This window comes from Carettochelys insculpta, chromosome 3 (assembly GCF_033958435.1).
Source record: "Carettochelys insculpta isolate YL-2023 chromosome 3, ASM3395843v1, whole genome shotgun sequence".
Lineage (NCBI taxonomy): Eukaryota > Metazoa > Chordata > Testudines > Carettochelyidae > Carettochelys > Carettochelys insculpta.
Window position 1 is genome coordinate 79,559,302 of NC_134139.1, and position 14,647 is coordinate 79,573,948.

At 41.9% G+C, this 14,647-nt stretch overlaps 1 protein-coding gene across 4 annotated transcripts in view; it reads right to left on the reverse strand.

Annotated features, from left to right (window-relative positions):
* Positions 1-6,686: 6,686 nt before the first annotated feature.
* The window catches only part of TTC13 (tetratricopeptide repeat domain 13), a 75,092-nt gene continuing 67,131 nt past the window's right edge, over positions 6,687-14,647 (reverse strand). For all 4 annotated transcript variants that reach the window (XR_012644981.1, XR_012644980.1, XM_074990195.1 and 1 more), the window contains exons 22-23: positions 8,892-8,971; positions 6,687-6,837 (exon numbers count right to left, since the gene is read on the reverse strand). Coding sequence is in view for 2 of the 4 variants with exons in the window: in XM_074990195.1 (XP_074846296.1) it covers positions 6,714-6,837; positions 8,892-8,971 (204 nt within the window). In the remaining 2 variants the exon portion in view is untranslated. The remainder of the gene's footprint in view (positions 6,838-8,891; positions 8,972-14,647) is intronic.

The following is a 14,647-nucleotide window of genomic DNA, read 5'->3' on the forward strand; positions in this document are numbered from 1 at the left end:
ACACCCCTGCTGCTCCCTGCGCCCTCCTCCTCGCTTTCCCGCCCCGCCCTCTTTGTGCGCTCCCAGCTCCCGCCTCCTCCCCTCTGTGTGCACGCCCGTTCCCTGCCCGCGCCCTCCCCCTCCCCCTCTAACCCCGCCCCCTTCCATCGCTCCTCCCTGCCCCCTCCCGCTTCCCTCACTCCTTACACCCCCCATCCCCCTTCCCTGCTTAGCTTATTTCCAGTGTGGTTCCATATAGGCTCGTTCAGCATCGTCAAAATAATGGCCACAAAGCAGCCTAAAGCCAAAACAGGCTCCTTTAGGCTAGTTTAGCATTGTCAAAATTATGCGCTAGTTCAAAGCATCCTTACTCTTCCTGCAATGACGACTATAGGAATACTTCAATAGTATGTACCTGTTACTTCAAACAAATAACAGGCACATTTCCCACAGAGGCCATAGCTACACTCCCCCTTTCTTCTGGCAGGGACATGTAAACAACACAGATCAGACTATTCAGCACCTCATTAGCATAATGGTGGCCAGTCACAGTTCAAAAGCGCTGATTTCAAAATGCAAACTGGGTGTGTAGACGTAGGCACTTTGAAATAAACACAAGATTGCAAAATTCCCTTTCCAAGCAAGTCTGGTGGTCATTATGCTAATGAGGCACTGAATATTCATATCTGTACCTCATTAACCAGTTCTGATCCATGTCATTTACATGCCCCTTCCAAAAGGGAGGGGTAGCATAGACATGGCCAGACAGTTATTTTCAGATACAAGGTATCCCAAAATAGCTCTGCCAGGTAGATGTAGCCTTTGGGGACTCCCTCACTCTTCCCACTGCACCCCTCCCCCCCTTTTTTCCTCTGCACTCACCTGCTATCAGCTGGTCCCAAATCAATCTAAAAAGACTCTAGCTAGGTTTGACAAGCTGTGTAAAAATAAAATGCAGAAACCTCTAGTCTCATCTCTGGCAGAGTAAGTAGCATCAAGTGGGTGTAAGTTTGACTATTTCTGACAATCCAAGGTAAAATTTCTTGCGGACACTTTCAATTTTGGAGTATATACTCTTTCTTATTTGACTTGTGTTACAGAGGTCATCCCATCCCTGCCTTAGAACTGATCCTGTGCTTTCTTTCCTCATATTGGCTTCTGCTTCCACTGGGTGGCACTTTACCTTAAATTTCCACATTTCATTGTTGAAGTTGATTCACAGACATCGGACTAGCTTACTTCATTTTTAGCTCATTCACAGTGACATGTGTCATGCACTTCTAGTTAGGCACTGCTGAGCATGTCTTTTACATATTCAGTCCAAGACATATGGGAGGAAACTCAATGACTCACAGAAGAGGTAGTTGTGGTGCTGGTGCTTTTTCCACTGTAATTATGAATACTACCCAGTGCTTACCTAAGGAGGTAATTACTGAAGGGGAAACTGAGGAATGGGGCAATGACACCTGAGATCACCCAGCAACTCAGTTACAGATCAAGGAGTAGACTCCACATCTCTTCAGTCTAATTTAGTGTTCTCACTTTGGCCATCAACATGGAATATGTTCACCAAGCTCCCACTAGTTGAGTTGTGCTGTGTAGCATTGATTACACCAGCATACTAAAACAGGCTAAGTTCCTGAAAGTGTTTGAATTTTTATAATAGGTGAAGGTTCAGTATCTTCAACTGGGCAGTTGATTGAGTAACTACACTGTATTGTACCAATACAAAGAAAGACGGGGTAGCATTTCCATTATTATGAAAAGTATCAACAGCAACGCATGAATAAATTTTTCTACTAATACAGTAAGACTTTTGCCCTAGTCAATGCAGCAAAAGAAGAATATTTCCAGTAGCACTAAGTCTTACCCCCTTTAGTAATGCAGAAGGAGAATTCTATTCAATTAAAGATAAACAGGTACTAGTGGGCAAGATAGAAGCTCATTCACTAGAGCTCCCTGTTGCCAATCCTGATTGCAAGAAAAACACATCAAATTCTAATCAGTATCCATAAAGGTTCATGCATATGGTTGAAGTTTACAGGTTGCTGGTTGTCAGATGTGAGTCTCAACACTGCAGGGCTTTAGGCTGTCATATCCAAATGTTCCAATCTCTGAGCTATAAAGGGTATTGCTGTGAAGTCCACTGTCTGGAATGATGTTGAAAAGGGTAGAGGATAAGTTCCATAATTAGGCTTCTCCCATTTGCTTAAACAAAAGCAGACAATTGGGCTAGTTTAGAATTGTCTGACAAACTCACTCCTCATTAGTCACCCTGGCTCTATCACACCCAGAGAAGCTGATACATAATTTCAATTAATATACTCCCTTTTGATCATAAGACTTCTGTGTGAATGATCATTAGCACAAACAGCACTAGTTTGAGCCAGATAATGCAAAGAGACTTTGTGCAAATTTTCCCCTAATATAACTTTTGTCAATGGACCTAGGGCCTGCGACTTAACTTCTGATGTTGTTCCAGTCTCAGGCTTCCCTCTCTTGAGCAAATCATGTCAATCATCTCAAATGCTGAGGCAATTTTGTCAGTTACATGAACACTCCCTAATAAATACACTAAATGCTAAAGGTCAGTAATCTAAAGTCATACTTATTGGGCCCACAGTTGTTTTACAGAAATAAGCTCACTTAGGTAAACTCAGCTCTTTGAATACCCAACTCAGAAATGTTCCTGTTACACATAGGCAGGAAAGGATAGAGAACATGGCTCTGAGGAAAGCATCCTGTAACCCAACCCCTGCTCATAACTGTGTTTTTCTGACTTCTGGGCAACCTCTATTAATTTCTACAGCATCAAAGGAGGGGGAAAAATACACTATTCGGGGAAGGGATGTGAAAGGAATAAGTCACAGCACTTTTGAGTCAAACATGACTGACTGGGTCTGCCTGATTATGAAGTCTTCAGGCATTGTTTGGCTCTGGTCACCTAACTGATACTAAATATGCTGTCTGGTGAATGCATGTAGATCAATAGTGTACCAAGATCCATACATCTTTAAAATCTAATCCTAGCTTACGTGATCTTTTCTCCCCAGACACACTCTTGCTGCAGTTGCAGCTCCGTTAAATGGAAATTACACATGCACTATGGAAAAAAAATATTCTAACAGCGCTTGCATTACACAGGAGAGTACCGAATGTGGAACAAAGTATGATTTATTTCAGTAATATATGGGAAGAGAAAGAGGTAAGTGGAAGAAAATGAATGTTTCACTACCCTTCTCATGCAGCTTTGGTGCACACTTTGAACTGTAACGTCCAAAGCAAACAGAAGCTCCAACCATACCTATTTTCAGGTTACATGGATGTCTGTCTCTCTGCCCTCTGACCCCAAAAGAAATGGATGCTTTCTACAAAAGTGAAAGTTTAGATTTCCAGCTACCAAGTGAAGTCCTATTCTGTGATGTCTTGAGCTAATGATCTCAGTTAACTATATAACCTGTGTTGTAGAGCCACAAACACAACATCTACAGTAGTCTCTAGATCAGTGGTTCTTAATCTTTCCAAACGACTGTAATTCCTTGCAGGTGTCTGATTTGTCTTGCATGCCCCAAGTTTCCCTTCACTTAAACACTAAGGCTGCATCTACACTACATTCCCCTTTTGGAGAAGTGCTGATTTACAAATCTCATGCCTAATTTGCATAATCTCTTCCAGCTGCATTTTCAGAAGAGATGTTTCCAAAAACAACAGCTGTGTAGATGGGGTTCCTTTGGAAAAAAAAATTATTTTCAAAAGAACCCTACTTCCTATTTTGTTTCAGGGTTCCCCCCCCCACCCGAAGGAACCCTGTCTACACGGCTATTTTTGCATTCAGCAAAGTCTCTTCTGGAAATGCAATTGCCTGAGGTTATGCAAATGAGGCATGAGATTTGTAAATCAGTACTTCATTTGCATGTTCAATCTCCCTCATTTGCATTCCCCCTCCTAAAGGGGAATGCAGTGTAGACATAGTCTAATTGCTTACAAAATCATATGAAAATACCAAAGGCAGCCAGTACCCTGTCGCAGAAAAAATTGCTTCCTCTCTCATTTTTACAACACAATAAAATAAACCAATGGAAAAAAATAGTGTATTTGCATTTCAATGTGCTACTTGAGCTTGTTTGCCACTGGCAAGACTTGTCTAGGAGTGCAGACCCCACCACCTGGACTTGAAGCACGTAACTTATCTACTCCTATAATTCCATCCTGTGATCCTCTGATGGTCACAATCCCCAGGCTGAGAAATATTGATCTAGGTAAGTTATGAACTCCTGACTGAGCGCTACTGCTCTAGATCAGTGGTTTTAAACCTGTGTACCGCAAGAACTGCCTTAAGCGTTCTGTGGAAATACACTCAATTTCCTCTCCCCGCTGCTCTTTGCAGATGGGATGGGGGAAGACTGATGAAATTTCACAGCACACTTAGATGACCCCACACCAGCTGGGGGCTCAAGCAGCAAGGCTACCTGAGTCCAAGATAGCGTGGGGTTGTCAATTTCCCTTCCACAGCCACTTTGCAAAGCCTCAGAGAAGAAATTGACCAGCCCCACAAGAGCTGAGAATCAGGCAGCCTTGGGCAGGGTTGGTTAATTTCCCCTCCAAAGAGGCTTTGCAAAGTGGCTGCAGGAGGGAAATTGACACAATAGCCACAGAGTGTTTGTGTCACTGAAGTGTGCCATGTTACTGAAAAGACTGGGCACCCCTGCTCTAGTTATGCTGAGGGACCTATAAATTAAGCTGTGGTTTGTCTCCTGACGTCAAATTAGGAACCCTCTTGTTTGGGTAACTTCAAACTTTCTTGAAAGATTCTACCCCAGATCTAACCTACTGATTTGAAAGCAGCATGATGAGATTTTAGGGATAGGAAAACACTTAACTTGTAATGGAAACTCGGATGCAACCTTAACTATGAAGTGGTATCAGTCACTAATATAGTCTACTGGTGACAACTATTTAAAAACAGTGTGCCAACTCCTCTTCAGTGGGTGCAATTTATAAACTCCCTTCCCTTCCCTAAATCCACTACAGTCCCCATTCTATTCTCAGAGGCCCCTCCCTTCAGTCACATGGACATGAGCATTCCCAGTTCTTTACCACTTTCTTTAGGGGTGCCATATTTATTTCCCAAGTACATCCTCTAAAATTGAAAAGACCACCTCTTGCAGCAGGAGGGTACTAGAGAGGGAAAGCTGTGTGTATCTTGAGCAGGTAGAGTTCCTCAGAGAGTTGCAGCACTCATTGCCTCGGGGAAGAAGAATTACATAAAATGTGTAGATATACCCTTCTGTGCAGGGTCTGACAGCTGGGTATTGAGGCTTGCCTGTCCCCCACTGCTAAATGACCTCTTTGCAGCTGTTACAGTCAAGCTCCACATGGCATCATGGTATGTCATCGTCACACCACATGCAAAGATGATACTTCTTGCACTCTCTCTGCTTAGGGCATAGCCTTATAGTTGCCCACGTGACCTTGAGCTCTGGAAAACGTAGAGTATATAAAATACACTTAACTCAGACTAGCAATGGAAATAATGTGCCCACGAAGTGACAATGAAGTTTACATTTTGTAAAGCCATATTGTTAAAGATTTCTGAAAGTGTTGAAAATCACAAGCTTAGAACAGAAGTTAATTTGCCTTTTGTTTAGTGTTTTTGAGGTGCAGGAGAACATTAAAGACCAAAAACTAGCCCAGATTAAGGAACTGAGAAAATGGCCACATTGATGCAATGAACCATTTAACCTACCCTAGTCTGCTGGAGATTTTGTGGCTGACACCACTTATTTCACAAAAGCTGTCAAGTTCACACAGGAAACAGAATCAGCACAGGCTACACAGGCTCCCCTGACTCTGAAGATAAACCTCAATTTACTCAACTCCTTGCTGCTGTATGAAAGTAAAGCCTCAGCCCTCTATGAAACACAGTCTGTGCTGCCCCATGTCACCACTGTCTGAGCTGAGCCAGGCCAGCTTGAGAGATACCCCACTAGCTCCTAGTTTCCCAGGATGCTCCTTCCCTAACACCATCTGCCAAACCAATTGCCAAAGCCCCACTCCAGACAGCTTTCCAAGTACATTCACAACTATTGGTGCCCTCCCGATCACGAAACCCAGCAGCAGCCTGCCAGCCCCACCTGCGTGTAACTCAACACCCCTCTGTACAAGTCTCATTTGCTTATCAGAAAGGGCTCATTTTAAGAATATAAGTTGTATATTTTTATTTCTAAAATTTGTTTTTTTAAACCAATTTCTTTACAAGTGTTCCTGACATCATTTGTTTAACAGGTATTTGAAACATTTCTTCATAGTTTTTTTTGTTTTGAAGAAACTGAAGACATAGGAGATAAGGGATTTTCAAAGTACATTAAGAAAACATTCTTTCAGAACAAAATCCACGTCTGCAGCATGTTCAAAATAGTTCCTATTCACATTATAGCAAGTCACCCTTAGCTTCGCTCACCAAAATAAATTTGCTATTAAGGAAAGAACTGACATGATGCATGAAAACAAATGAAGCTGTCGTATGCCCCCATCCCTTCACATTCATCATATATTTTCAAATAAACAAAGGCCTTTCCCATCTTTTGAGAGATTCTAAAAGTAAAGAAAATGATTCAAGTATTACATTTGTCGAAAATTATATCAAAATAACAAAGGACCCAGTGTCTTCATAATTTTTCCTTTTCAAAAATAATTTACAAATCAAGGAGGCTTTAACCCTTTATTTATATAAATTACACAGCAACTATAGTTTTTTTACGACAACGAGAAGAATCTGCATTTAGCACCTCAATCATTGCTCTTAACGTTGGAAAAGTCTCTGATACTGATGGGAGACTCTTGTAAGAAGGAGAAATACTGGAAAAAACAAAAACAAAATCAAAATTAAACTGCCACAGAGTTTAAAAGTTTACTTCAAGGACAAAGTTCCCATCTGTACTGATGCAGGGCCCAGTCTTGGTCACATGTTGGTGAACAAAAGATTTGGACAGCAAAGACTCACCCTTCAGCAAGTAGCCTCAGCAAGGAGAATGAGGCAATCGGTACATAAAGGAGCTTTCTGTGTGGCAATAGTTCAGATGAACTAAGATTTATTTTCTAACAATCACTAATCAATCAGGGCTTTACTACACTAGTCCCTTCCTTTGTCAGGGGCATGGTAATCAGCCCAAGCGAGGAATAGCAAGAAGGTGCTATGATACATAGACAGCACCATATTAGACTGTCACAGCAGCAACTTCGAAGTTAGCAACTTTGAAGAACTAGCATTCCGTGTAGCTGCCGACACTTCGAAGTACCCATGCAAATTCGAAGTGCCCTTACTCCCAATTTTTTTGGGAGTAAGGACACTTCGAAGTGCCCACAGTTACACAGAATGCCGGCACTTCGAATTTGCTAACTTCAAAGTTGCTGCGGTGAGAATTAGCCTAATGAGGTGCTGTGTACGCATCACCACACCTCATTGCTATTCCCTGCGCAGGCTGATTACCATGCCGCCCCTTTCAAAGGGGGCTAGTGTAGACACAGCCTTTGTAAAATAACCACCCTAACTGCTAACCACAAATTGAGAGAGGTTGCTTTCATTCAGCTGTATCACTGCATTACTGTTCATACTGAAGAGAGGGTATCAACGTTGTTTTAATATTTTATTATGTTAACAAAAAGTGTGAGATTTCAAAATTGCAAAATGAACAATTATAGTTTGAACACCACAAGTGTTAATTTTAATACCATAATGTGTACAAGATGATAAAAGTCAAAGTTTGTGTGGGCTCCAATTTAAAAAAAATATGGTCTGCTTCTATACATCATTGTAGTATTTAATGTTCAGTTATATTCAAATGAATGTTTATCCGCTTTCATTGTCAGAGTATAGTTCTAATGAAAATTAGCAGTTGAAGTTAATTATCTATCAACCTCTGTAACCTCTTGTCAAACTATCAACAGAGGAGCTACAGCACAGAGCAGAGATTCAGGGTTTACTTTCACTCACAAAGTGACTTAATCCTGGCCTACAGGGACCACCTTTAGAAATGCTTAGAAATCTATTTCAGTTTCCAGTTTTGCTTTTGTACCGAGAATGATCACCAAGGAAAAAGTAGCACCAAATCTGTGGCAGTTTTGTGATGTAAGCACTTGCTTACAAGGAATGAATGTGTGTACTCCATTGTGTGTGGCTCCACACACAAGAACCATGGTGTGCAACCAGTTAACGAATGAGCCAAAGTAGGCTGGATCAGCAGTGACTCACTCTCCCTCCTGGTGCTACCAAACCCAAATTGCCATTTCTGTGCATTTCAATACTTTATAGGATTCCCGGACTGCAGGGTATGGCCCATCACTTAGTATATATACACTTAATCTTTTAAAAAAAAGAAACACATTATGCACAAGTGGTATTGGGTGTTAGCTGGTGGCAATCTGTAATTTTTTAAAAACAAAAACAAAACAAACAATCTGCATTAAGTTACAGTTTAAACTGAATTGACCGTCAAGGCCTCATGCACCACATATCTGTTAGTCTATAAAGGTGCCACAGGACTTCTTGTTTTCGTACCACATTCAACTTTACCATAGCTATTAAGAGTATTTTCATTCGCACATAAGGCCTCATGAATGGCCTCTACAGTGGAATGAATTTTATGACGACTGGTTGAACATCTCTAAAATCAAGACTCTCTGGTATAGCAACATCTGCGGACTGGCAGAACCATGGATGTTCCTGGATTAGAGAATTCTGGTGGAGGGCTGGTGGCCTGGCCCGGCTTTCAAAGTTATTAGGTCATGAGCTTTTGTGGGTAAGAGAAAAATTATGTTTGTTAGTCTCTAAGGTGCCATATGACTGCCTGTTATATATGCATTTAACTCTGCATATAGTTGTTTTGAATGTTTTTATTTGACAAAACATTTACCTTTGGAGATTCATCCAACTTCTGGCTATTTTGCTAAAGGCCTCAGAACCAGGCGCTGTCATGGCTTCAAAATCAACCAACTGAAACAAACATATCACATAATTACACAGAAGAAAGAATGCAAACTTACTGTTAGTACATTCATGAGAATACCAACTGCTTTTCTTAATCCAGGGGTTGGCAACCAAAATAGTACAAACAGGCAATTTTCAGTAGAATACAAGATGGTCCTTAATAAATAACGTCAAACCATAGTTTTTGTAATTCCTGTTTTTAGAACAGCCCACACACAATGATTTGTAATGAGATACAGGTTTACTGCAGGACGTTCACTAACTTTACATATTCTATTTCCTGACACTTTGCATGTGTGTGTTGGTAGTACTATCTTCCTGACTTTCACTCATACCCACTTTAATTGTGCCAATTTTACTTCATGTTTAATTTCAGTTTTCTTTCTTGAAATGCGCATTGCCCTTCACAGCAAGAACGCCACAAGCTTCCTTTTCCTTTTCAAAATGAAAACTATTAGCAACACGATCAAAACACAGATACAGTATCATATCCCACAACATATCTCACATATTAAGGGGGAATCATCCAATGATACAAGATCACATATTGTTTGCTATAGAGACATGATTTGTTGGACTTTTAGATGTGCACTGTTGATCAAAATATTCAGAGGTTTGTTTTTTTTACTTTGCAATTATAGCATTGGGAGCCACAAAGATGCCCTTAAAGAGCCATATGTTGCAGACCCCTGTCCTAATCTATTAAGAAAAACTAAACCTATGGAATTAGAGAAAGTATGTTGATAAACACCAACATTCTCATCCTTTTGCACTGGAATCATACAAATAAAATCAGCTAGATGATTCTGAATGCTCTCTCCACCCGCAGGTGCCATTCCTGTAGCTCCCATTGGCTGCAGTTCCTAGCCAATGGGAGCTTCGGAGCTAGCGCCTGTAGCGGGACTAGGCTAGCACACAGAACCCCTGTGGCTGTTCCTCCATCTAGCAGCAGAGACATACTGCTGCTCTCAGAGCTGTATAGAGTCAAGTAGGGAGCCTGCCGGTCCTGTGCCAGCCAGATTATAAATTGGACTTTAAATGATGATCAGATACGCTGATTTATAGAGCTTCCCAGTTAGTACAGAGCCAACTAACAGTTTTTAACGTTGTTGGAAAAATACATCTTAGACTTTACCCTGAAGCTTACCAAATTCATGCTCTGGTGCATTGCTGGAGAGAACACACAAATAAGCAGCCCTACTTGTTGCTGATTATGGAAAATTTGAAGTGCAGTTCACTTTGAAACATGACTAGAAGTGGTAAGGTTCTACTAGAATTAGAATCACAGAACACCAGGAGTGGAGTTCCACAAGAGGTCATCAAGTCCAGCCCCCTGCTTTCACAGCAAGACTGAGCACCATCTACCTCATGGTTTCCTAAACTGGGGGGGCATGACCCCTGGGGGTGGTGGTGAAGGAATTCCAGGGGAGGCACGAGGCTCCCCACCAGTCATTCGCCACACCCGAAGAAAAAGACAGCCTTTGCTTCTGGCTCTCAGCCCCTGCTGTTTCACGTGGGCAACCTGACGCAGCCATTATAAAAAGTAGGCAGCCAGCAAAGGCTCACGTGGAGCTAGCTGCCTCCTGCAAAGGTGAGTGAGTGTGGGTTTGGGGGAGGAAGAGGATGGGTTAGATGAGGGGCTGGCAGTGCCTGGCTTTGGGGGAGGGGAGGGAAGGAGCTCAGGCAGGTGGCTGGGCTTTGGTTTAAAAAAAAAAAAGAGAGAGGTGGGGGGGCGTGAGGGTTTCTCAAAAATTAAAAAGGGGGGCATGATGCCGAAAAGTTTGGGAACCACTGATCTAGACGATCCCTGATGGATGTTGTCTAACCTCTTCTTAAATATATCCAGTGATTGAAATTCCACAACTTCTCTAGCCAATTACACTGCTTAAGCAGGACCAGGCAAACACCCAGAGACCAGCTACTCCAAGATAGGCCCAAAAAAGCCAAGAACAGACCACCACTGGTCATTACCTACAGCCCCCAACTCAAACCACTGCAACGCATTATTAAAGACCTACAACCTATCCTTAATCAGGATGCCACACTCCAGAAGACCCTAGCTGACAGGCCTGTTCTCTCCTACAGACAACCTCCCAACCTTATGAGGATTCTCACTCACAACCACAGTCTATACCGCAGGAGCACCAGTCCTGGGACTTTTCCTTGCAACAAGGCCCGCTGCCAACTTTGTCCACATATCTATTCTGGAGATACCATCACTGGACCAAACCAGGTTATTCACAGAATCACGGGCACATTCTCAGGTTCCTCAACTAACATCATATACGCCATCATGTGCCAACAATGCCCAGATGCTTTGTATATTGGACAGACTTCAAACTCTCAGACAAAGAATTAATGGGCATAAAACAGACAAAAACACTCCTGATTCACAAACCTGTCAGCCAGCACTTTAATGGAGTGGGCCATTCTGTTAATGACCTGAAAGTCTGTTTTACTGAAGAGGAATTTTCACAGCAGTTTGGAAAGAGAGATTGCTGATCTCTTTTATACTTAAATTCGACACATTAACACGTGGTTTGAACCGGGATGGCGATTTTCTAGCTCATTATAATGGCTAATTTACATACTTTGCTTTATCTAATTCTTGACTCTCTGCCCCTCTGCTCTCTGATTTGCTCACCTTGATAATATTTTTCTGATTTGTCAACCTTGACTACTATTTTTGGTTCTCTGTGCCTTAAATATTTCAGTCTGCTCTGGTATGGCTATGATCTGAAGAAGTGGGTCTGTCCCAAGAAAGCTCATCACCTAAGAAATTATTTTGTTAGTCTTTCAAGTGCTACAGGACTGCTTTTTTGTTTTGATAGTATATAGACTAGCATGGCTCTCTCTCCGTTACTAAACGGATGAATTCTTTCAATTCTTGGAATGTATCCAGGATATGGATAATTGTGATCAAAATGATATAGTGTACTTTGACTTTCAGAAAGCCTTTGACTACATCCCTCACCAAAGACACTTTAGCAAACTAAGCAGTCACAGGATAGGAGGGAAGGGTCTCTCATGGATAAGTAAACTTGTTAAAAGATAGGAAAAATGGTAGGACTAAATGCTTATTTTTCAAAATGAAGACAGGTAAATAAGGTCCCCCAAGGATCTGTACTGGAACCTGTGCTGTACAACATATTCAAAAATGATGCGGGGGGGGGACACAGGTGACCAGTGAGGTGGCAAAATCTGAAGACGATATCAAGTGACTCAAACCACTCAGTTAACTGGGTGACTGGCAACAAAACAGCAGGTGAAATTCAGTGTTGAGTGTAAAGAAATGCTCACCGGAAAACATAATCCCACCTGCACAGAGTGACTCATGGGGTCTAAATTCGCTGTTACCACTCCAAAAATAAATCATGGAGTCATTGTGGGAAGTTTTCTGAAAACATCTACTCATTGGAAAGCTGCAGTGAAAAAAAGCTAAGAATGTGATTGATAATAGAAAATATAATACCAATATAAAAATCCATGGTACGCCCACTCCTTGAATCCTGTGTGCAATTTTTGCCACCCATCTCCAAAAGGATACATTAGAACTGGAAAAGATACAGAGAATGGTTATGAAGCTTTTGTTCAAGGAGAGATTAAGAAGATTGGGACTTTTCAGGATGGAGAAGAGAAAAGTAAGAGGGGATAGGACAGGTCCATATAGTCATAAACCATGTGAAGAAAGTATTATTTACCACTTCACATAAAACACAAGAACTAGGGGCTGCCTGGTTAAATGAACAGGCAGCAGGTTAAGAACAGAATGAGGAAGTACTTCTTCACACAACGCACGATCAGCTGTGGAACTCACTGCCATGGCACATGATGAAGGCCAAAAGCATAACTGGGGTTTCAAAGCTGGACAGTGATGCAACCTCATGCTCTGGGCGTCCCTAAACTGCAAAGTGCTAAATGTTGAGCCTGGATGAAAAGAGATGGATTGCTCACAATACTCTGTTCTGTTTCCTCCCTCTGAAGCAACTGGCACTAGCCACTGTCACAAGACAGGATATTGGGCTAGATGAACCACTAGTCTGACACATCATGATCTGACATTTGTTCTCCACTTATTGTCTCAATTTTCAGTATTTAATTAGCTCATTTTTTCCCTTTATATCAGCCCCCTAAACCCATCAATAAATGGAGAAAGAATCTCTTTCATGAATCACCATTAGAAGGTATTACAAGGCAAACTTTGTTACCTCTATACAAGACTATGTTGAAGAAAATTGTAACTGTTGGTGAGTTATAAGGGGAGGGAACAGAATTCAACTCATTCTCCCTTAGCTGAATTGGCTCTGCAGTGTTAACAGCAAAATGAGAAGTTATTCACTTTGGCTGTGGCCACTGAGAGGAATAAGGGGATTTCGAAATGTGCAGGGTCCTTGCGAAAAGGACCCCCGTGTAGCCGCGCCGAGCCACATGCGTTCGAAAGCAGCGCTTTTGAAGCGCAGCAGCTGGAAGCGTCCTAATGCTAATTAGTAATCTTCAAAATGCCCATTTGCATGGCCATTTCAAAGTTTTGGCCAAGCATGGCCACAGCCTTTGTGCTGGCTACCGCCCTCAGCTCCTTCTCCACACACAACAGTCCAAAGGAGAGGTAAAGGAAGGGCAAGTAGTGGAGCACCTATAAGCATACACCTCTCAGAAAACTGCAACAAATGCACAAAGTGAGTAACCTCTTCCTCTCCTTCAAAGTAGTTTGCTTGAGTGCGCCACTTCAGGTGATTTCTGAGAATCTCTTTCAGAAGAGGAGCAAGCTTTAGAACTGAATCCAGAACATCTAAAATATATGTACTGAAACCATTGCAGCTGCTGTACGTGTCTCAGACACAGGTATGTTCTTAAGCAATGCAGTTGGTGTTGCTTGGGACCTGGTAGAACGCGCTCTTATCATCCCTTGCAGAGGATGAATGCTAGCAGTTTCATAACAAGTGACAATACATCCAGATAGCCAAATGATAGTTTGAGCAGAAATCGTTGATTCCTTGGATCTATTGGTGAAGGAAATGAACAGCTTGGTAACCTTGAAAATTACTTTACCCTATCCAATTAGAAGGCCAGAGCCATTTTAACACCCAGTGTGTTAAGAGAGGACCCTGAAGAGATTTGTGTGGCTTTGGGGAAAACACTGGTAAAAATGAACAGACTGGTTAAGGAGGAACCTTCAAGTGAACTTTAGGTAAGAATTTAAGATACGTTTGTAAAGAAATCTTATCCTTCAAGAATACTGTAAAGGGAGGCCATCAAGACACCAATCTCCCCAACTCTGCAGTCCAATGTGATCGACATATTCATAGATAATGGAACAGAGAACAAGCTGCCATAGGTTCAGATCAATGTTTCCTAAGTTACAGTGGAACCTCAGAGTTGTGGACACCAGAATTACAAACTGACATGTCAACCACACCCCTCACGTGGAAAGTACACGATCAGGCAGCAGTGGAGACCTAAAAAAACAACTACAGTATAGTCAGAGCCATCCTTACACACATGCAAAGTATGAGCTGCACAGGGCACCCAAAGATTTGGGGCACCACTGAGTCTTAATGCCCACCTATCTTACTCTTCCTATACCTGTTTAGTGGCTTGGATTCCTCTGGGGAGGATCTAGTTAGTTTTACAGTGTAAAAGCCAGAGCTATTAGCAGAAGATGTGAAGGAACCATTTAAGTGG